A 24,168-nucleotide genomic window follows, 5' to 3' on the forward strand; every position below is an offset into this window, starting at 1 on the left:
AACTTTCATAGAAAATTTATTTGTTTTCAAGAAAAAAAAGAAACTTTTCAGCTCGCTTCTGCTCACAGCTAACATCTCAAAACACTCAAGTTTTGGGACATATTACAAATGCTAACATTCCGATGGTAACAGGTATGTGACCTGTTACCTTTGTGCGCAAGTGTTAGCGTCATGAGCATAGTTAAAACAAACAAACAAAAAACCCCAGCTAGCTTGTTAGCATCAAATAGATGGCTAAAAACACTAAATAAAAACAGAATGTAGCATCTTAGCTCACATTAGCTTTTCAGTATTTAGTGGAGCTAGCTGCTTGCTTAGCATCTTATCAAGAAGCGTTCATCACGTTAGCTTCTCCACATAGCATAGTGCTAGCTAGGTCAGGCCTCGCTACGTGTCCATCAGCTTTCTTAGAGTCTTCTGGAAAAAGCAGTCTGTAGTGTTAGCTACTTCACACCAAAGGGAGCTAGCTTGATACTATGCCGTCATCCTCAGATTTAGCCAGCTAGCTCTGGCTGACTTTAGCATAGCTAGCCGGGTTCCATGGGGGCGTTGTCCTCTCGGGGGGGCGGACCCTCCAGGTGGATTGGAGTCACGCCTGCCGGCTTCGTCACGCTAACGGGACACACAATAGCAGTGGTTGCTAACACATAGCTCATATGCAAAGATAGCTGACATACTAACATACTAATGTATCTTACAAGCTAATGTAGGTGAGATGCTAACAAAACTGAAAAGCTGATAACATGTATTTGAACATGCTAATGCTACTGCCATGCTAAAGTGTACTACATGCTAACATGTTACATGCCAACAGTACTGACATTCTAACAAAGCTGACGTGTAAGATCAGCATAGACGTCAATGGAGTTCACTTGCTAATATGTAGCGCAGCAGTTCTTACGAGTATGGGGATGTTGGTGTAGCGACGACGAGAACGTGGTTTCTCTTTCTGAAGAGTCTCCACAATCCAGCATGGTTCCCCCTCACATCCAGGTCCCAAACGTGGAGGCACTGAGACCAGGACCGGAGGAACAAGGAGAAGAATCAGCTGGTGCTGGGTGCCAATTCTCCCACTGATAGTTAGCTGTTAGCCAGTTGACTTTTTCTAATTTTAACCATTGGCTGTTAGCAATTAGCCATTTTTAGCATTGGTATTTAGCCATTATCCATTTTTAGCATTAGTATTTTGTCATTAGCGTACCTTAGCGAGCTGTGTCCAGGTACTGGTGTCTGACTCAGACTCCATCCTGATGAACATCACGTAGGTTTTTCCCTCCGAGTCGGGTACAAAGGAATCCGAGCATGGATCTTTAGCGTGATCCAGAACCTCTGCATTCCTGTAGCACACACACCAATGTTAGCAGCACAGATGTGTCTTTCATTGCTAAGCTAGCAGTTATCATTAGCACAGCAATTATAGAAATGCTACATGCTAAGAAATTATTAGCACTAATTTAGCGCCAAAAGCTCTGCTATATTTTGACAAGTAAGGTTGCCCTAATATAGCAACGATATAACTGACATGCGAAATCAGGAACAATAGGATCAGTTAGCATGATAACAGTAGTCACCTTAACATGCAGCTAGCAAGTTACTGGCACAAATTGTGTCGATTGCGTGGTGTCCAGCTCCGGTCCTGGAGGACCCCTGTCTTCCATGTTTTAGTTCTCTCCCTGCTTCAGCAAAACTGAATTTAATGATGACGTCATCACCAAGATTGTGAAAAAGTCCAATAACGAGCCCCGCGTTGCAATCAGGTGTGCTGCAACTAGGAGGAGCTAAAACCTGCAGGACTGGGGCCCTTGAGGACCAGGGTTGGAGACCCCTGGTCTATTGTGTCTATGAGCATGGGTTATAGCATGTTAGGTATATCTGTTAGCAGTTAGCATGTTATGTGGATTTGCTAGCACCAGCATGTTAGCGCATTACATGGATTTGTTCACATTTAGTATGTTATCTGTTGATCTCTGAGCATTACCATGTTATCATGTTAGCATTAGCACATTACCTGAGCAGTGTATGGATTTCGGCCTCGTATGCATCTTTCTTTAGACTTGCGACGTTTTTCATGACAACATTCGGAATTGTGTTGAACTTGTGCTTCTTGAAGTAAACTTCCTGCAACAAACATCGCAAATCTTTACCAAAACACTGCAAAGTTTTAGCTTTGTAAAACGTCCAGAGAACTAAAAACTTCCCAAAGAACTCACGTGGAAATATCCGTTCATGTTGAGTCCGATGATTCCGAAGTGGTACGTCCGAGAAACATCAGGAATTATGCATTCTCTTCCACGACGCTGTTCTGGCATCCGCATCCACATGTCCCAGTCCCACAGCTAGCATGTTAGCATAGCATGTCCCAGCATTAAACACGTAATGTTTTGGCAAACTTAGTCATTAGCATGAGGACTAGGTTTACAAACAGACCAAGACTCTGCAAAGCACCCCACATTAGCCACATTAGCTTTTATAACATTACGAATGTTTTCATAGCATCAGCAGCTAACACCCAAGCTCACCTTCTCGGGTGTTGGCCACTTTGGCTCCAGCTCGTCCTTGTAGAGGCTTCGCTTCAGCACCCAGCCAAGTCCCGGCATGTTCTCCACCCGGTATAGAAGAGACGGGTCATCCGCCGTGTGCTCGTAGCCCTGGACACAATGGTAATCAGGCTATGGATGCTAAAAATGCTAACGCATGTTCTTCACCCAGTATATAAAAGACAGGTCATCTGCTGGATGCTCATAGTCCATGCCAACAATGTTAAAAAAGATGCAACCTAAATGATAACAAAAAGGTGCTAAAATCACTATACGGTAAAGAAATACTAAAATTGCTCATTTGTTAAAGAGTCGTAAAAAAAAAGCTGAAGTTGCTAAATCATAAAAGTGCTGGATGTAACTTGGTAGTGTCATCATCAGTGCCTCTAGCGGTTAGCTGACCTGGTCATTCCAGGCGGATATGCAGTACAGACTTTCGTCTTCGTCGAGGAGTCCAATTGTTTGGCTCAGGAAACTTTGGAAATGAGAAGAAGCTTGGTAAGAAAATCGGAAGCTAAAGGGAAGCTGTTAGCATGGTGTTGGCGTACCTGAAAAAGTCGATGGAGACGTCGAGGTCTTCCTCCAGTACGATAGCGTAGTTGGCATCCTGACGCAAGAGGAAGACATATGAATACGTGGACGGTAATAGCTAATTAATGAAAGCGAGTAGCTATGGGCTACAAGCTAAAAGAGAGCATGATGGAAAACTCACGGGGTGGAGGTTGAAGGTTGCGGTGAGGCTGGCTTTGTAATGCTACAATGGAAACAAACAGTTACTACACTAAGACAAGCTAAAGTAGCGAGTTAGCATTAGTTGGCGTGATACCTGTGAGACACGAGCATTTTTTATGCTAATGGGCGTGTGCTGGACGCCTTTCAGTCCGAACAACTCCACCACATCCATGGGTTCCTGACAACGAGACAACAGTTAGCACAGCCATTAGCATTCTACAGCTACAAGCCCTTTCTCATAACTGTTTTAGCAGTTTATTTCCTCGTTGCTTTAGCCAAGTTAACAATTTCAGTGATTTTATTACTGTCTCCCAGGCAGGCACTGAGGTGAGGACCGGCAGGAAGTGCAGGGCACGGGATGCCATGGACCAGGCTGAATCCTGGCTGCACAACAAAGCACTACTGGGTTCTGTGGCTGTAGGTTGAACTGGACGAGGCAGCAATCCAACGACCAACTTCAGCAAGGTCGTTGGAGTGGAGGTCAAAGAGAGGAGGGACCTGGTTCAGAAGGAAGTGAGAGCCGGAGTTGAGGAGCTTCGTGCAAGTCAGATGGCAGGGATGCGGCAACCGGGTGCATGGATCAAATGGGAACAGGCGATGGACCTCAAGGTCACCTGGTCTGATCTGTGCAAGGCAGAACCTTTCCAGGTCAAGTTTATCATACAGTGCACGTATGACATTCTACCCAGCCCATCCAACCTTTTGTGCTGGGGCAAGGTGAAATCACCAGCATGTCCCTTGTGCCAGGGAAGAGAACTATGGAACACATCCTCAGCTCTTGTCTCAAAGCACTGGGGGGGGGGGGGGGGGGGGGGGGGGTTCGTTACCAATGGCAACACGACCAGGTGCTAAAGGTTATCGCAGAGTCCATCTGCAGCGCCATCGACCAGAGCAAGTGTCACCCACCACCAAGTCACCAAGTCGCCAGATAACTTTTGTGAGAGTGGGACAAGATCCAAAGCCGCGCCCAAAAGCCCAAGCAGGCCTCATTGGGTCAGCTTGCGTTAGCAGATGAGGGTGGACTTGGTAACCCAACTCAAAGTAGTTGAAGCCATTGCTGAGATCACAAATTTCAAAACAAGTAATCATGCTGGAGTTTATAGTGGCCTGTGAGGAGAGAATCGAAGAAGCCCATGAAAGAAAACAAGGGAAGTACACCAAGCTGGTGGAGGAGTGGCGCAGACGGGGTTGGCGTGCCATGTGCTTGCCCATTAAAGTAGGAGCGAGGGGATTTGCAGGCAAGTACCTATGCAAAGCCTTCAGCTAACTGGACATATCTGGTGCATGCAAGAGGAAGGCCATCGGGAGAGCTTCGGAGGCAGCCAAGAAAGCCTCTAGATGGCTGTGGATCAAAAGGGACAAACCGTGGATTCGTGCTTCTTGGACACAGGCCGGGGCCTTACCACTGCTGGTCACCTGGGCGAGGGTGTCTGAAGTTGAAAGACCTGAAGCACCTGATGAACCCAGGTACTATCATTGATGATGTGTCCAAGTGCATCTTGAGATGTATCCTACTGTTAGACTATAGCCCCGTTTCTACTGCACAAAAAGTGCGGGAATGGACAGGTATAGTCCGTTACGGTTCGGGTTCCACCGCAAGAATTTGTGATTTTCCGGAAAAAAATTCTCCAACGGCCGTCGCTTTTCCACAACGCTTCTGTCGGGGTACCCGGGACTGTGGAACGGGTTTGAGCTTGAGGAGCCGTCTGCTGATTGGTCAGTGACTTACTACACGCCCTCAATATTTGAATATGTTGCAGATGCGATGCAAAAACAGACACTTGGAGCAGCCCCTGATAACTAACGTGGATGCGATGCAGCGGCGGTCAACGCCGGAGTAGCGGCTCCAGTGTTTGAGCAGAAAGCTACGGGCTCCCGTGTCCTGGCGCGGCGCAATGGTGCGGGCTCTGTGCCACGACCAGCCGGGCGTGCTCAAGTGTGGGACAAGTCACCAGAGCGTTCGCTCTCTCTGGACCAACATGGAAGTTCCAGCTGCAGCTCTGTGGCAGCAAAAAATAAAAGTTAACAAAACAACTAGTCCAAAGCGGAGGACGTAAACAACAACAGAGGATTCATAAGGTCCAGGTCTGCCGCCTGGCTGAGATTACTGTTGTAACGTCACATATCTGCGGAGCTCTAAGCCCCGCCTACTTTTTAACCTACTTTCTGCAGTGGAAACGCACACCAAATTTGGCTGGGGCCAAATTTGTGTGTTCAGCTCTATGTGTGTAAGTGAATTTTAATGATGTGTGTGAACCTGGTGATTCATGTAAACATCCAGTGGTGGTAAACAGGAAATAATATGTCAGCCTTGTTCACTGTGTTCTTCTCAAAAGCACCACGTTCAGTACGAGTAAAGTTTTCAACTGACTTTACATCAGAGCAAACAGATGGTTAAACAAAAAAATAAACCCAGACTGGAGTGGAGGCAGTGACTGACGTGACGTTTTCAGCTCTGTTTTGTCAAATGCACCACGTACGTCACAAAACAAGTTCGCCAAGTAACTTCATATATCATACAAGCAGAAATAGAGGCGAGCTGAAGAAAACCTAAGGAATACTGAAGAGAGCCACAGTCAGTCTGTGTGTCCGAGTGACTTGCGGAGATGTGTGTCGATGGGCCAGGCTGTGTGTCACTGGCCAATCAGAAAGCACGAAGACAGCTAGTTACCAAAAGAGGATTTTCCTTCAGCACAAGCACGGATATTGACGAGTTTTACTTGTATTATGCTCGTCCTTGTAAAAAATGCTTCATCCATACCAGATACTCATCTGAAACGAGTATCTGGCTCATCCCTAGCTATTGTTTATTTCATAGTGTTATTATTTATTTCCTGACTTTTCTGTGAAGAACCCAGAAAGGGTTATTTGGTTATGTGTGGCTTTTTGGAATACCATACATTTGTACATTTAGGCACCCCTGTGATCGTCACACTTTTTCTGTTACAAACCGACCCGATCCCACATCAGAGAAGGGAAACGTTATGTGGCCCTCACAGGAAAAGGTTTGGGAACCCTTGATCTATCCTATCTCTCCTCTATCCCCCAATCTGTCTGTCTATCCTATCCTTTCCTCTCCTCTATCCCCAATCTATCTGTCTATCCTATCCTTTCCTCTCCTCTATCCCCAATCTATCTCTGTCTATCCTATCCTTTCCTCTCCTCTATCCCCAATCTATCTCTGTCTATCCTATCCTTTCCTCTCCTCTATCCCCAATCTATCTCTGTCTATCCTATCCTTTCCTCTCCTCTATCCCCCAATCTATCTGTCTATCCTATCCTTTCCTCTCCTCTATCCCCAATCTATCTGTCTATCCTATCCTTTCCTCTCCTCTATCCCCAATCTATCTCTGTCTATCCTATCCTTTCCTCTCCTCTATCCCTCCAATCTGTCTATCCTATCCTCTCCTCTATCCCCAATCTCTGTCTATCCTATCCTTTCCTCTCCTCTATCCCAATCTATCCGTCTATCCTATCCTTTCCTCTCCTCTATCCCCCAATCTATCTGTCTATCCTATCCTTTCCTCTCCTCTATCCCAATCTATCCGTCTATCCTATCCTTTCCTCTCCTCTATCCCTCCAATCTGTCTATCCTATCCTCTCCTCTATCCCCAATCTCTGTCTATCCTTTCCTCTCCTCTATCCCAATCTATCTCTGTCTATCCTATTCTTTCCTCTCCTCTATCCCTCCAATCTGTCTATCCTATCCTTTCTTCTCCTCCATCCCCCAATCGCTCTCTGTCGATCCTATCCTTTTCTCTATCCCCTCACCCCTCGTCAGCAGAAATCCTTCACCTCTGATTCTGGTTTCTACGAAGGTTTCTTCCTGTTAGTTTTTCACAATAAATTTGCTGCTCATGTAGATTTGTTGGGTTTTTCTCTTTTCTCTGTAAAAAGCACCTGGAAATAACTATTGTATTTGATGCTATATAAAAAAAGTTGAATTTAATTGTTTTTACCTCATAGTATCTTTACATTGTATGTTTACGTTTTTACCTCGTAGTATCTTTACATTAGGTATGTTTACATTGTTTTTACCTAGTAGTATCTTTACATTGTTTTTACCTCGTAGTATCTCTACATTGTATGTTTACGTTTTTACCTCGTAGTATATTTACATTAGGTATGTTTACATTGTTGTTACCTAGTAGTATCTTTAGATTGTTTTTACCTCGTAGTATATTTACATTAGGTATGTTTACATTGTTTTTACCTAGTAGTATCTTTAGATTGTTTTTACCTCGTAGTATCTTTACATTAGGTATGTTTACATTGTTTTTACCTCGTAGTATCTTTACATTGTTTTTACCTCGTAGTATCTCTACATTGTATGTTTACGTTTTTACCTCGTAGTATCTTTACATTAGGTATGTTTACATTGTTTTTACCTTGTAGTATCTTTACATCATGTATGTTTACGTTGTTTTTACCTCGTAGTATCTTTAAATTAGGTGTTTTTTACGTTTTTAGCTTTAATATCTTTACATCATGTATGTTTGTTGTTTTTACCTCGTAGTATCTTTACATTAGGTACATTTGTTGTTTTTACCTCTTAATATCTTTAACATTATGTATGTTTACATTGTTTTTACCTCGTAGTATCCATCGATGAAGACGGTGATCATGTTGGGATTGACTCCGTTAGCTGAAAGCAGCGATCGCAGCATCCTGTCAAACGCAGAGCTATTAGCATGTTAACTCACACACTCCAATGAATTAACATGTTAGCATGCTAGCCCACCTGTACAAGTAGTTTGGTCGGTTTCCTGCGATGACTGCAACGGGAACGTTCAACACTTTGTTGAGCGGGAGCTGGAACCACAATATGCTGTTAGCTTCTACCCATAATGCTAAAAACATTAGCTTTAAATAACACATGATGAACGCTAACACTAATACGAAAACTAACCCAGGATTCAGAAGCTAACACTGTTTGCCTGCTATTATCGAATTGCTAGCTTGCCCAATTTTAGACCATCGCTAGCCTATATCTATCCTGTTACTTCGCTAGCCAACTGTTAGGTTGCACTTAGCCTACCTGTAGCCCATTGCTAGCCAACCACTGGCCTTTTGTTAGCATGTATTTAGGTCAGAAAATAACACTGCTAGCCTCATTTAGCCTATTGTTAGCCTATTTACATTCTTTTGCTAACCCACAATGAGCCTACCTTTAGCCATTTGTGAGGCTACTGTCGGCATCTGAGTGGAAAGGAAGCCAACATTGTTAACCTACTCTTTTGCAACTTTAAACCTGTTGTCAGATGCTGATGCCAAATTGAAGTGAAATGGGGGGGAATTGGGGTACCTTCTAGCCATTCGATTTTTGTTTTGATGTCGGAAAACTAAAAACCGGAAACAATCCGATTTTTGTTTTTTCGATTTGATATTGAGAGACGTAAATCGGGTCGTTTCCCATTTCCCGATATGCCTTTCTGAAACAAAAATCGGGAAATAAAATACGGCCGTAATTCTTTATTTCAAGTTTGAGTTGCCAGAAAACCGGAAGTCGAGTCTCTTCTTTGCTTGATGGGAGAATAAACAACGGCGCATTGCGTTGCTGCCCCCTTCAGCTCGTCTGTGAGCTTCGAACTTTCCCACCAGTTGATTAGATGTTTATCTGCCTGCTGCAGTTTAAATTGAAAACAAAAACACACGGTGGAATAGATTGACCAGAGAGAAGACTGACAGCTGACACCTTACTCCCTTTCACACACATTAGCGTTTCTACTGCAATGTATGTTTTTTGCTTTTATTTAGATTTTAAATGAAACAAAAAATAACCAAATATAATTTATTTGAAATGGCATGGAATATTATTTCATATCCCAGTTGTTAAATGTTATCTTTGATTAATTTTATTCATGAGAAAACCTTGTCTTAACATTGTGCCGCAAAACAGAAAAAAAATGATTGAAATAAAAATAGAAATCCAACCTTTTTTAACTAACTTGATTGAAAGAGCAAATTCTCTCATTAAGAATGAATATTTTGTTAAAATCACATCCCTTTGCTTTTTCATTCACTGCTGAGACAGATGAGGCGCTGCAGAGCCTCCAGAAAGGGTGTAGGGTCGCCACTCGCTGGCAGTAAGGAGCCTCCACAAAGGGCGTAGGGTCGCCACTCGCTGGCAGTAAGGAGCCTCCACAAAGGGCGTAGGGTCGCCACTCGCTGGCAGTAAGGAGCCTCCACAAAGGGCGTAGGGTCGCCACTTGCTGGCAGTAAGGAGCCTCCAGAAAGGGCGTAGGGTCGCCACTCGCTGGCAGTAAGGAGCCTCCACAAAGGGCGTAGGGTCGCCACTCGCTGGCAGTAAGGAGCCTCCACAAAGGGCGTAGGGTCGCCACTCGCTGGCAGTAAGGAGCCTCCAGAAAGGGCGTAGGGTCGCCACTCGCTGGCAGTAAGGAGCCTCCACAAAGGGCGTAGGGTCGCCACTCGCTGGCAGTAAGGAGCCTCCACAAAGGGCGTAGAGTCGCCACTCGCTGGCAGTAAGGAGCCTCCACAAAGGGCGTAGGGTCGCCACTCGCTGGCAGTAAGGAGCCTCCACAAAGGGCGTAGGGTCGCCACTCGCTGGCAGTAAGGAGCCTCCACAAAGGGCGTAGAGTCGCCACTCGCTGGCAGTAAGGAGCCTCCACAAAGGGCGTAGGGTCGCCACTCGCTGGCAGTAAGGAGCCTCCACAAAGGGCGTAGGGTCGCCACTCGCTGGCAGTAAGGAGCCTCCACAAAGGGCGTAGAGTCGCCACTCGCTGGCAGTAAGGAGCCTCCACAAAGGGCGTAGGGTCGCCACTCGCTGGCAGTAAGGAGCCTCCACAAAGGGCGTAGGGTCGCCACTCGCTGGCAGTAAGGAGCCTCCACAAAGGGCGTAGGGTCGCCACTCGCTGGCAGTAAGGAGCCTCCACAAAGGGTGTAGGGTCGCCACTCGCTGGCAGTAAGGAGCCTCCACAAAGGGCGTAGGGTCGCCACTCGCTGGCAGTAAGGACTCAAACCTGCTGTTGCCAACCTGGTGACCTTGCAGGCAAGGCCTGAGACACAGATCCTGGCAACCCCATCTTTGCAGAATGAATCCTGCATAAGCATCAGGCAGGCCTTTATTTTATAGTCGTCAGGAGAATTTCCTATTAAAAGCTTAGGGAGACAGAAGACACAGGAAGTTTAAGACAATTTTATTACATTATTCTTGCAAGAAGAGACAATGTCACAGTACAACCTGGGCAAGTCACAACAAAAGTCATGCGTCCATGACAACTACATTTTGTTGAAGCTCAATTTAATATAATTCCAATTTTAGTTCAACAAACTTAATGGCTCACAGTAAGAAATACATAGAAACCTCCCACCAAATCCTTTCATTGTGATGGTTGTGAAAGTAAAGAAAAGGTATTTGGATATCACAAATAACCGCTGAGTGCATGTAAGCAACAAAAACATTTAAATGAATGATAAATTAAAACATTAAAAATTTTAACAATACCATTCCTGCAAAGCAACGTCGAACCTTAATCATCAGAATTTTAATTATCAGAGCATGTCACAAATTCACAATGTACCTTTCAGAAAAGGAACAGCAACAAAGAAAACCTACTGATGTTGAAGGCGTCTGCAGAAAATCAGTTTAGCGCTGTTGATTTGCTTGTTAAGCTGCTGCTCTCCATTCATCATTTCAACCTGTCAATTAAAGCCACACATAAATCAATAAGATGATGAAAATGACACACAACTGCATACAGAGCTGCATCAGCTTGCTGAGAGTAATACTATCAAGAAGAATAACACCAACAATACATTTTTGTATTATATTAGGAACCATTAACAAATATTCAAAATGGTATAATTCGTTTTTTAGGTGTAAATATTATAGTGTAACTATAAATTAACGCTACTGAATCGCAGTACATTTGTAGCCGCACATTTTTAATTATTATTTTGTGTAATTTTTCTCTCCTGAAAATGTTTTCATTTAATGTGATAAATGAGCTCTGAGGACAATCTGCAAGTGTGCTGCTTCTGACAGTAGGGGGCGCTGTGAGACTGCGGTTAAATCAATGAAAAGATGTACTGTCATATCATAAATATGGCACAAGGCTGCTCACCTCAGCGGGAGCTGAAGCAACTTCAGCTTGGAGGTGATGGAGGTGATGGAGGTGATGGTCCGTCATGTAGGTGGAGAAGCCTTGTTCTTCTGGAGAGCCATCTTCACAGTTCTCTCCCTAAACTCTCATTGTGCCTGCAGGCATGCCGTTGGGGTTCCTGTCCACTATCACATTGGCGCAAACTGTTCCGGTTTTCTGGCAACTCAAACTTGAATTTAAAATTACGGTCGTATTTTTTTCAAAAAGGCACGTCGGGAAACGACCCAATTTCCGTTTTTCGATTTTTAATTTTAAAACAAAAAAAACAGGAGATGGCTTGTCTCCCGTTTTCCAATATCAAATCGAAAAACGGAAATGGGATGGGTTCCGTTCTCCAACATCAACATGTAAATGGAATGGCCGGAAGGTACACGGACCGCGGAGCCTCTTATGGGGGGGGGGGGTTTCACATGAAAGGGGCAGAGCAGGGTTGATGTGAAAGGGGCGGAGCAACTACTTACCGGGGCGGGGTTGAAATGAAAGGGGGCGGGGTCTCGGCAGCTACATATAGACCCGTAACCTTCCACTTTGCTGCAGAAGGTCTTCCGACGTCGGTTCAGTTCCCCATCACTCCACGAACACTCTGACTCTGCTAGCAACGATAGCATGATGCAACCTTCAAATGCTAAGCTAACAATAGTATAAACATTAATGTGAAGGCTATCTGTTCTTCAACAGACGTGCACGTTTTAGCATTTATTAGCTTCTGCTAGCGAATGTTAGCTAACATGAGCTAAAGCATTTAAATTGTTGTGTGCATACATGAGTATATGTGCGTTCACATGCATTACCATATGCAAGAACGTGCTATGTAAAAAAAAAAAACGTTTTTCACAAAAATCCACATTATACACTCGAAAAAAGACATGTTAATTAAAATGTAAAGATGTAAAAACACAAAAGTATTCTTAAAAAAAGCGTCAAAAACGTGCAAATAAAGAAAAATACGGAAAGCGTGTCAAAATAATCCTGAAACCAATGAAAAAATATGTAACTAAGACTTTAAACGAACAAATGCTCACACACTCTAGAACAGGGGCGTCAAACTGATTTCAGTTGAGGGGCCACATCAACCTAACCTGACCTCTGACCTCTCGAGGCCCAACAAGTCAAACAGAACATATTAAACTGCAGATATGGAAAAATGATTCTTGATTCTTTTGTAAACTGCAAGAATTTGCCAGTCTATTCTGAAATATACATATTAAAGGAAATTAGACATTATATTTGCAAAAAAAAAAAAAACCTCAGTCACCTGTATCTGGAGATCGTATTCGGGATTAAAACAAGTTGTCATCATCTGGAAATTGTTTTGAGTTCACGTGTCTAAAGTATCATTTCACATAAGTTGGACAAGTTGTTTTATTGTGAAAGGTGTTGAGTCATGTGACCTCCACAGATTACATTAATGTCGGGGGTCAAATTCTGACCAAGGGCGGTTTTGAATGTCATTTTTGCCGATCTAGTGTTTTTAGATCAGCCTCTGTCAGTTTTCATTTTTACACTTCACACCTCAAAAATCACATGTCGGCCGGATTAGATGGTCTGGTGGGCCGGTTCTGGCCCCCGGGCCGCATGTTTGACACCCCTGCTCTAGAACATGCCAATGCATGCAAAAACACGTTAATAAACAGGTAAAAACATTCAATATGCTTTAAATGCATACAAATTTAAAAAACACTGAAGATATCTTGTGAAATACCTTTAAGTTCAGGTGCTAAACGCTAACAGTAGTGATGCTAGGCGAGTGGTTTACCTTCAGAGACGCCGAGTTGGACTTGCGTTTTGAGAAGAACAGGATCGGCCCAACTCGATAGAGACGGAGACTTTGAACTCTTTTCTCCGTAAACGATGCCTAAAACACAAAACAAACATGCCACGAAAAGCAAGGTTAGTTTTCTACGGTGTCAAACGATGTTTAGCAAGCATTGCTAAAGCAAACAGCTAATTGTCCAACATTAGCATTTTGACACTAACATTTTGATACAAATATTTTAGCGCAAACATGCTAATGCTAATATTACGATGCTTAACTTTAAATTTTGACATCAGTGTCACAGCTTTTACGCCAGATCAATTTTGTGAGAAAGCTAGAATTAAAACATGAGCATCAGATTAACGTTGGAACATCAACATGCTAACATTTGTCTACATGACAATGCGATGATCTCAAAATTTTGACGCTAACATACCCACAACTCCACACTAATGTTTTCACAATAACGTTAAGGCAAAGATTTTGATACTAGCTATTTGATGCCAATGTTTCAACGTGGTTAAGGCAAAAATTTTAACACAAACAATTTGACTAACTTTTTAATACTAACAATTTGATGTCACGTTGAAATGCCAACGTTTTTACATTAATGTTGGTTACCACTCTTTTGGTGCTAAATATGTGATGTTTTGAGGTTAGCATTGCAATGGTAATATTATGATCTTAACATTTCGACATGAACATTTTGACACTAAAGAATTGACAAAAACATTCTAAAACCAATGTTTTGATGCAAATGTTGGGAACACTCGGTATCAAAATGCTAATATTCTCAGATAAGCGTTACAACGCTAACTTTTTTACAGTAGCACAGTCGGTACACAATTATAAAAATGTTGCACGAAAATGTTCGCATCCCACAGCATTCCAACGACAACATTGTGATGCTAACTGCGAGATGCTAAAAGTAGGATCTTACGAGCGTCCACATGTTTCTTTCAAGATACCAGATGTTAACAGCTAGATGTTAACATGCTTACAGCAGCTAGCGTACCTCGCTTCTGTACGACCAGTGTCCACATTTTTTAAAGCTATCAGATACTAACACAGAGATGCTAACATCCTGACAGTGGCGAGCATACCTCCCTTCTGTACAACGAGAGTCCACATGTCCCTCCAGTTGAGGTTCACAGCTTCCGAACTCCCGAACCCCTTAAGAAGATTTTTGGCTGTGTCCTTAAGATGAAACGTTCCCTCGTCCTGCGGACAATTTCAAACATTAACTCATTGTCAGTTAGTGTTAGCTGTAGCATGGTTATGTAGCCCGACCTTGATCGTGAAGATGAGAACTCGTCCAGGAGTCACCATGTTGAGGAAGAGAACAAGCGCGTCGTCCTCGTGAGGAGAGTATGTATCAAAGACTCGTTTCGCCATCACGTGACCCTGAAACACACGAAGACTCGTTTCCCCATCACGTGACCCTGAAACTCACGCTAATGCTATCACTATGCATCAAAAAGTTGTTTCCCCATCACGTGACCCTGAAACACATGCTAATGCTATCAGTATGTATTGAAGACTCGTTTCGCCATCACGTGACCCTGAAACACATGCTAATGTTATCAGTATGCATCAAAGACTTGTTTTGCCACAACGTGACCTTGAAACACATGCTAATGCATCATGAGCTTTGCCACCACGTGACCCTGAAACATGCCAATGCTTTACTGGCTTTGCCATCACATGACCCTGAAACTCACGCTAATGCTATCACTATGCATCAAAAAGTTGTTTCACCATCACGTGACCCTGAAACACATGCTAATGCTATCAGTACGTATCGAAGACTCGTTTCGCCATCACATGACCCTGAGACATTAAGGCTTGCCCAAACGTCCGGGACTAGTGAAAGCTTTGCTCAGGCAAGTGAATCCTCTACCCAGCTTGCCCGAACGGGCTTGTGGTTTTTTGGCTATATTTTGATGTTTTTTTGGCAAAAATCACTTGGTATCGCCTACGGATCACGCTACCGCAGGGCGCAGCCATTTCTCACCCTGAGAGCTTGATCACGTGATTCTCGAATGAATGATATGATAGCGTGATCCTGAAACACATGCTAATGCTATCAGTACGTATCGAAGACTCGTTTCGCCATCACGTGACCTTAAAACACATGCTAATGCTATCAGCATATATCAAAGACTCGTTTCGCCATCACGTGACCTTAAAACACGTGCTAATGCATCATTAGCTTTGCCATCACGTGACCCTGAAACACATGCTCATGCTGTCAGTACGTATCGAAGACTCGTTTCGCCATCACGCCTTCTTTTGAGGAAAAACAGCAGTTTTTAAAAGATGGGAGAACACCTGAGCTACCAGACCTTCAGCAAAGGAAAGCTCAGAACACTGTTCCTACTTTCATGTCAATCTGGGGATCAGAGAGCACAGAGCAGTTTCAGCACCATAGACAGCTCAGCAGGACTGGGTTCAGCACCACAGACAGTTCTGCCATTATTCCCTCTGTTTCCAACATAAACAACAGATGCACTGCCGTGTCATGAGATATATCTTGCTGGGAGTCTGGAGGCTGCCACTGAATCAATGTTTACATTTCTTTAATGGCATTTTACCATCTTGAGTTTGTTAGATTAACACTAGCCAGCCGAAACATATTGTAGAGTCATGGAGCTTAATGCTGCAATGCATTATGGGAGTTGGGTTGGCGGTGTTTCAAATGTCTTTATTTGGTGTTATAGTAGGCTTGTTAGTGTTGGTAATGATTGTGTTGTGTTTTTGTTGTTGAGTTCATGTATTTAGTTAGATGATCTAATTTAGTTTAGTTTAATAGTTGGAAAATGGCAACCAGGAGTGAAGAGGGTTTTGGGTGTCATGTCTTCCTGCCACGGTGTTCCCGTTTGGTGTGTCAAAATAAAAGCCTCTGCTGATTGCAGTTGGTATAAAGGGAAAAGCACATTTTCATGTGTTAATACATTGATGACCTCGTTGTGCGATGCCCTGCCTACCCAATCCTGATGGTCACGGCACGTCACTACTAATTACACACGCTAAGAGGCTAAAAGGCTAAACAGGCTAATGAAAAAGGCTAACAACTGGCTAGCAATGTGGTAGCAATACGAGCTAACGAAACAGGCTAATCATTTACAAACATGCTAAAAACAGGTTAACATGCTACCGACAGGAAAACAAGCTAGGCTAGCAATACTAGCTAGCGAAACAGGCTAATAGTTTACCAACAGGCTAAAAACAGGTTAAAATGCAACCGACAGGCAAACAAGCTAACAAAAAATGACAAATGGCATTGGCTAACAGAACAATTTAATTCAACTTTGTATAGCGCCCCAAAAAAATAAAAATTTCAGAGTACTCTTCTAGAGAAAACCCAACAAACAAGCTAATGTTACAGGCGAACAAAACTGGTTAACAGGCAACTAACATAGGCTAGTGCTATAGACTGAGCCTAATGCGACCTGCTGTGGTAACAGGCTAATGACAATGAGAAATGCTAAGGCAGGTAGTGCAATCGGGCTAACAGGCTCATGCTAGGTGCTAGCTGTCTCACCGTAGCCTGGTTGAGCACGATGACATGGATCCCGCGACCTTGCTCCCGAGCGTTGTCCTCCAGAACCTTCATGGGAGGAAGAAACATCTAGTTAGTAAGGGCCATGAAGTTAGGGTGGCTTGTGACTGGAGACTCACGGTGGTTCCATCCACGGCAACGTAGACTTTGGAGCGACTCGAGTAAACCTCCATGTCCAGGACCCTACGGCCATTGGCTGGGCGGCGCGGCGTCTCCACATTGGCGTTAGCATCCTCTAGGAGAAAGTTAGGAATTAAATAAAAATAAAAAAACCCCCAAACAAACAAAAGAAATGTTTTATCCTATGCCAGCTGTGAATCCACAAACTTTGTTGGTGCATCCGACTTATATCCCAACAGTCCCTCCTATGTCCTAATAGTCCCTCCTATCTCCTAATAGAATAATGCAATTTATTGTACAATGACAATAAAAGCAATAGAATAGAATAGAATAGAATAGAATAGAATAGAATAGAATAGAATAGTCCCCCCATCTCCTAAGTCTCCCCTATCTCCTAACAGTACCTCCTCTCCTATGCGTTCAGTGACCGGGGTGCATTCAGTGGCCGGGGTGCGTTCACTGGCCGGGGAGCATTCAGTGGCCGGGGTGCATTCACTGGCCGGGGAGCGTTCAATTGCCGGGGTGCGTTCACTGGCCGGGGTGCGTTCAGCGGTCGGGGTACATTCAGCGGCCACGGTGCGTTCAGCGGCCACGGTGCGTTCACTGGCCGGGGTGCATTCAGTGGCCAGGGTACGTTCAGCCGCCGCGGTACGTTTAGCCGCCGCGGTACGTTTAGCCGCCGCGGTACGTTCAGCGGCCACGGTGCGTTCAGCGGCCACGGTGCGTTCAGCGGCCGGGGTGCGTTCAGCCGCCACGGTGTGTTCAGCCGCCACGGTGTGTTCAGCGGCCGGGGTGCGTTCAGTGGCCGGGGTGCGTTCAGCGGCCGGGGTGCGTTCAGCGGCCGGGGTGCGTTCAGCGGCCACGGTGCGTTCACTGGCCGGGGTGCATTCAGTGGCCGGGGTGCATTCAGTGGCCGGGGTACGTTCAGCCGCCGCGATGCGTTTAGCCGCCGCGGTACATTTAGCCGCCGCGGTACGTTCACTGGCCGGGGTGCGTTCAGTGGCCGGGGTGCGTTCAGTGGCCGGGGTGCATTCAGTGGCCGGGGTGCATTCAGTGGCCGGGGTGCATTCAGCCGCCGCGGTACGTTTAGCCGCCGCGGTACGTTCAGCGGCCACGGTGCGTTCAGTGGCCGGGGTGCGTTCAGCCGCCACGGTGCGTTCAGCGGCCGGGGTGCGTTCAGCGGCCGGGGTGCGTTCAGTGGCCGGGGTGCGTTCAGTGGCCGGGGTGCGTTCAGCGGCCGGGGTGCGTTCAGCGGCCGGGGTGCGTTCAGCGGCCGGGGTGCGTTCAGCGGCCGGGGTGCGTTCAGCGGCCGGGGTGCGTTCACTGGCCGGGGTGCATTCAGTGGCCGGGGTGCATTCAGTGGCCGGGGTACGTTCAGCCGCCGCGATGCGTTTAGCCGCCGCGGTACATTTAGCTGCCGCGGTACGTTCACTGGCCGGGGTGCGTTCAGTGGCCGGGGTGCGTTCAGTGGCCGGGGTGCATTCAGTGGCCGGGGTGCATTCAGTGGCCGGGGTGCATTCAGCCGCCGCGGTACGTTTAGCCGCCGCGGTACGTTCAGCGGCCACGGTGCGTTCAGTGGCCGGGGTGCGTTCAGCCGCCACGGTGCGTTCAGTGGCCGGGGTGCGTTCAGTGGCCGGGGTGCGTTCAGCCGCCACGGTGCGTTCAGTGGCCGGGGTACGTTCAGTGACTGCTAAACGTCATAGTACGTGAGGAGATCAGTGAACAATCTGGCTCTGCACCTTGTTTTCTCACTTCCTGGTTCCACCATCAGAGGCAGTCAGAGGAAGGACAGCGGCTGCTGACGTCTCTCCTGCGCCGTTTGGAAATATGAAGTCAAATTGAATATTGAGCCTTTTTTGCGCAGTGGACATGAAAGCGAAAAAGCAATCCCCTCTTTAGGTTTTCTTTTGAGTTCTGTTATAAAATGTGCAACCTGAATAAGAAAATGAAAATGCAGTTTGGATAATGCATTAATTATTTTATTTGAGTCAAACTATGCAGCCAGAACTTTGAAATGAAAAGGCATTTCTGCAAATGCATTTTAATTTAATTTTAATTTGACATTTCAAAATGAATTTGTCACTATTTGCTGGGGCGTCTTTTCAAAAAAAAAACTTAAATGTAATTTACTTTTTCATTTTAATTAAGTCACAGAAAAATCAGTCTTGTATGAGAAAATGACAGTGCAGTCTAGATGATTTAGCATTATTTTTTATTTATGAGTCAAAAAAATGCAGTTTAATCTGAAAATTAAAAAGTATTTCTGTTAATACATTTCAAATTGACTTTTGAGTGAGATTTGCTTCCATAGCTCCATAGCCTACAATGAACTAATTAAAAAAAATCTAAATTGGGTTCTGATGGAGAGCTTGTCTATTGTGTTGTATCTTATATGTGGCTTTAACAATGTATTCAATATTATTTTTCAACTTATTAAAATGGCTGAGTAGTGCACTATCTACTTCTGCTTCATATATTTGTTGTTTTATAAATGGCCTATCACAGATCACAAATCAGAACATTCTATTATTGTTTATTCCACTTTGAATATCAAAATACACCAAACCATGTGTCCAGTATCAGAACTACATCTATGATGTTTGCAGGAAAGAAAACCAGGTGACGATCAGTTCAGTATTCCGCGAATTATGATTGACTAAAGTCTCTCTATCGCTCCTGTCAAGCCGACTAGACTGAGTGGGGTGGACGACCGGGCCAAGACGGCGGCGCCACCGCTCGCCAGCGCCAATAGGGAGTAGCGGTCAATGCGGGAAGACTCTTTATTATGTCTGTGGTTACCGTAGTCTTGAGCGGCGGCGTCCTCGCTGGCGACACGTCGCGTGTCCAGGATGAGCTTTATGTTCACGATGACAGTGATGAGCAGGAATATGACGGAACCCGCCTGTACGAAGAAAATCAAAGTACGACAGAAGTTAAAGTACCGTATTTTCTGCCCTATAAGGCGCACCGGGTTATAAGGCGCACCTACATTGATTGACATAATTTACAACTTTGTTCATATATAAGGCGCACCGCCCTATAACGCACATGGAATAGACCAGTGGTCATAACCTTTATAGCTCAAAGCCATTAGGTTACATTTTCCACTGATTCTAACACCCAGAGAGGTGCACACGCTTTATTTTGATAGTCCTACCTGCAGCCTATGCCAGGAGGACACTACACACAAAACCTTCTTCACTGCTGGTTGACAACTTACAACTACCGGTAATAATAATAATGATAATAAACTAAACTACATGAACTAAGCAACAAAAACACAACACAACACAATTATTACCGACACCACAAACCTAATAGAACCCCCAATAATTGCATTTAAAACACCACAAACAGCTGCAATGAATTATGGGAGTTTCTATCGGCTGCACTGAGGAGCTCAGGATGTCCCATCATGCCTTGCAGCGACAAATTCATGTTTTGTGTTGTTGGAGGTTATTGTGGGTTGTTGTTGGGCTTGGTGTTGTGTTGATTGTGTTTATGTGTTTTTGTTCCCCAGTTTAGGGAGTCATTATTTCATCTAGTTTATTTTGGTTTGTTAGAATGTTGGTGTGCAACCATGAGTGATGAAGGTGTTGTGTGGAGTGTCGTCCGCTCTGAAGATCCAGTTGAGAAGTTAGAGTTGTCAAAATAAAAGCTTCTGGTTGTTCAGCTGTCAAATAGCAGTCTCAAGTAGAACAATCGTCCATATATAAGGCGCACCGGGCTATAAGGCGCACTGGCAGCTTTTGAGAAAATTTGAGGTATTTAGGTGCCTTATAGGGCGGAAAATACAGTATGTAAAACAAATAAACAGCATTGAAGCAACATCCTGGAAAATCGAACAGATCAGTTGTTCGCGTGTTGTTTTTACGTCCAATGCAACCAAGAAAACGCATTAAAGTAAAATGTGAAAAACAAAACAAAAAAAAAAACTCATGAAGAGATCGTCAAAAACATAACAATCACATTAAAAAATAGGCACTTGGAAATCTTTGCGTAACGTCGTGTCGTTTTCCAACGTCACGATGACGTCATCATTTTTTGAAAGCTGCGCTCGATTCGGTCTACGAAAATGCGGCTGCAGCGGCTAGCTCTGCATCAGCGTCGTCACTTTCCGCCATTTTTGATTCGCCACTCGATACCGAATCTCCCGGTTTTTACTTTATGAAAATGCGCCCCTTACTTCCAAAGTTTGGGATTTTCGAAAATATAGGTGAGTTTCACGTTCAAAATACTGAATCTGCTCATCAAAGTGCAACCTGAAGTTATGTCTTGGCACGTTATATGGTGAATAAACTTCATTCTCAGAAGTTTTCATCCCGGCAGGAAGTGTACATGATGTACAAACGTACAGAACCTCCGCCAGCTGAACATTTTCATGGACTTTCCGTTAAACATTTTGATAAATCTTGCTTATAATGCAATATAATTTAGAAAACTATTATCATAGAATGAAAAGGTAGGAACCAAAATATTCATATATATATATATATGTACTGCAGGGTGAAAGCTCCCTGCGAGATGGCCTATACTTACCGCATATTTAAGGGGATTCTGAATTAAACATTGCTGTTATGTTATTGTAGAAAAAGAATGATTACTGATTAATTATTAGACATTCTATAAAATGATATCATTAAGTGCAAAATATTCGTTTTAACTAACACTTCAGTATTCCCTTAAATTATATATATATATATATATATATATATATATATATATATATATATATATATATATATATATATATATATATATCATAGGCATAGGGACTGGGGGGGGCTGCTCCCCCCAGATCTGAGAAAACACGTTTTCGGGTAATCGACAAGTTGTTTTTCGGGCAGATATGGACAAAATATTAATAAAATGAATTAAAATTTAGTAAAATGAAGGGCTCAAAATGGAAATGACTTTTTTTGCTCGTCAGAAAATGAGTGAAACTTTTTTTCGGGCAGAGATAGTTCAGCACCCTCAGAAAAAATCGGCCCGTACGCTCGTGATATATATAATATATATATATATATATATATATTGACTGATTTGATTACAATAAACTCAGACCACAGTTTTCTATTATTGCGCTAATGCATTTTCCTTTTGTTTTACTGACCACTAATTAGCCATAACTGCGTCCTTGAAAATACCATAACTCTGGTTTGGGTTGTCCGATTTCAACAAATGCGATACGTTAAAAACATGTAAAAATGCACAATAAAACAAGTCAAAGAAACGGATAACAAACACACGTAACGTCGCGCAATAAAACATGTACAAATATGCTCAGAAAACAAGCAGAAATCAGTCAAACTCCCCGAAAGGAGAAACAAAATCCTATGAATGGCTGGTGTTTTTAACCCCTCCGGTCCCGGTGTGTTTGCCTCCCGTTACCTGGCAGAGCCTGCGGAGGCTCCTCTTGTTGGAGACCCGGTACCTCCAGGTTCGGTACAAACTCCTCTGCTGCCGCGGGACGAACGGCTTGGCCCGGGGGTTCGGGGTCCACGACTCCATGGGACTGGGCCCGGGGAGAACCGGGAGGGGGGGTCTGCTGCTCCGAGGAGCCGCTGCAGCTGCTCACATCCTCCCCGGGAACACCGTCTCCGTCCCCCCACTGAACTCAGGGAGCTGCCGGGAAAACTCAGCGGAATCTTCCCGCTGAACAAAACTAGTTCCGTAGCTCTTAATTCACGATAAAAACAGTAAAAAGCATTAAAATGGCGAAAGTAATCTCCGAGCTGGAGCTGGTCGGAGCTACATGCTAACATGCAGAGATCGATGGCGCAATGAGATGACGTCACACTCGACGTTAGCGGCGCGAGACGTCGTCACGTTGCACTCCAGACTGATCACTTGCTGCCATCTAGCGAATCTCGTGTGATTTTGTTTTAGTTTCATTTTTGTATGAAATTATTTCCGTTTTCTGATTTTTGTAACCCTTACATGCACACGTGGGGTCACAAATGACCCCACGGGTTGTTATTCTTCAACAGCTTTAAAATGAAAAGTTGTAATATATTAATATTCCAGGTATTCCTCATAAAACATGTTTGTGACATCAGGCCATTTGCATTTGTATTTATTTTGTCATTAATTTTAAGAAAGTGCAGTATTTGTATCTCGACCCCACTCTTCCACAAGTGGGGTCAAAAATGACCCCAAGCAGTTCCTATGGAATCTTCTATGAAACTTTAATTCTTAGCAACTCTGACTGTCTCACTTACACATCTGATGTCATCTCTCACATCTGATCTCATCTCACACATCTGATGCAACTTTGACTGTCAATACTGTCCCACTTACACATGTGACGTCAGCAGTCTCACCACCCTGGAGGACATGTTTACCCAGCAACGTACAGGTAAGTATTATCTCCATTTATGAACTTGTTTTTCATTGACAAATTATGATGTGTGAACAAATTAGTGATAAAATGTGTGATCAGATTAGCCTACTTTGTTGTTAGCTAACAGTGTATTTAGGTAGGTAACACGGTATTGAGTTCGCTGCTGCTGGCCTTCTACCACTCCTCTGTGGAGAGCATCCTAACCCCCTCCCTGAGTGTGGAGAGCATCCTAACCCCCTCCCTGAGTGTGTGGTACGCTGCTCCACAGCGCAGGACAGGACGGCGGTGCAGAGGGTCATAAACACTGCCCAAACAATCATGGGCTGCCCTCTGCCCACCCTTGAACACCTCTCCTCATCCTGCTGCCTCAGGAGAATCAGGTCCATCACCGCCGACCCCGTTCACCCCCCCCCCCCCCCCCCCCCCCCATTTGACCTGTTGCCCTCTGGGAGACGCTACAGGTCAATCAAGTCCGGCACCAGCAGGCTGAGAAACAGATTTGTCCCCTGGGCGATCAGGTCCGCCAATGAATATGAACACACTCGTACAGATAGACTGCCAAGACCCCCCCCCCCCAAACTACAACCAACTACCTAGATTTTTATATTATATTTTTATATTTATTTTTATATTTTTATCTAATTTCATATTCTTGCACTGTATTGCACTGTCTTTTCTTACCTGTCTTGTCTTGTCTGTGTGTCCTGTGGTGCACTGTGGCTCTGCCCCCCAATGTTCGTTGTACTCCCCGGTACCATGACAAATAAAGCTATCTAGCTAGCTATCTATCTATCTAACAGTAGCCAACAGTATTGTTAGCAAACACACACACACACACACACACACACACACACACTTTGTACCAGATCGAGCTAACTCAAAGGTAGGCTAATGTTATATTAGCTAGTTTTTCATATGATTTATAGTATTCTGTGCATTTCATACATTGTCCTTTCCAATGTTTTCTTTCTTACGTCATAAGGTGGGGGCAAGTG

At 44.3% G+C, this 24,168-nt stretch overlaps 1 protein-coding gene across 2 annotated transcripts; it reads right to left on the reverse strand.

The window, feature by feature from the left end:
• On the reverse strand, window positions 1–22,593 carry pomgnt1 (protein O-linked mannose N-acetylglucosaminyltransferase 1 (beta 1,2-)). Of its 2 annotated transcripts, none has more exons than XM_080505877.1 (20): window positions 22,222–22,593; window positions 19,630–19,732; window positions 16,830–16,945; window positions 16,693–16,758; window positions 14,439–14,552; window positions 14,252–14,369; window positions 13,149–13,247; window positions 11,854–11,981; window positions 8,011–8,081; window positions 7,862–7,937; window positions 3,364–3,447; window positions 3,250–3,291; window positions 3,086–3,144; window positions 2,940–3,012; window positions 2,520–2,648; window positions 2,211–2,336; window positions 2,009–2,118; window positions 1,202–1,337; window positions 902–1,011; window positions 1–612 (listed from the first exon to the last, which is right to left on the reverse strand). In XM_080505877.1, the coding sequence occupies exons 1-20, from the start codon at window positions 22,339–22,341 to the stop codon at window positions 528–530; spliced, it is 1,965 nt and encodes a 654-aa protein (XP_080362003.1). In that variant the 5' UTR covers window positions 22,342–22,593; the 3' UTR covers window positions 1–527. The 2 variants fall into 2 exon arrangements, with proteins under 2 accessions (XP_080362003.1, XP_080362002.1); XM_080505876.1 differs by having other exon boundaries at window positions 11,854–11,984.
• Window positions 22,594–24,168: the final 1,575 nt, after the last annotated feature.

The sequence above is a fragment of the Blennius ocellaris genome, assembly GCF_963422515.1.
Source record: "Blennius ocellaris genome assembly, chromosome: 12".
In the NCBI taxonomy this organism is placed as follows: domain Eukaryota; kingdom Metazoa; phylum Chordata; class Actinopteri; order Blenniiformes; family Blenniidae; genus Blennius; species Blennius ocellaris.

Bases quoted from the DNA above. Each gene is read 5' to 3' on its own strand.
- pomgnt1 (XM_080505876.1), bottom strand. From the start codon at position 22,341: ATGGAGTCGTGGACCCCGAACCCCCGGGCCAAGCCGTTCGTCCCGCGG. The intron at 8,082-11,853 runs GTAAGTAGTTGC...TTGTGGTTCCAG, and splicing joins TTCATTTCAACCCCGCCCCG to CTCCCGCTCAACAAAGTGTT. The intron at 1,338-2,008 runs GTAATGTGCTAA...TGTGTGCTACAG, and splicing joins GAAATCCATACACTGCTCAG to GAATGCAGAGGTTCTGGATC.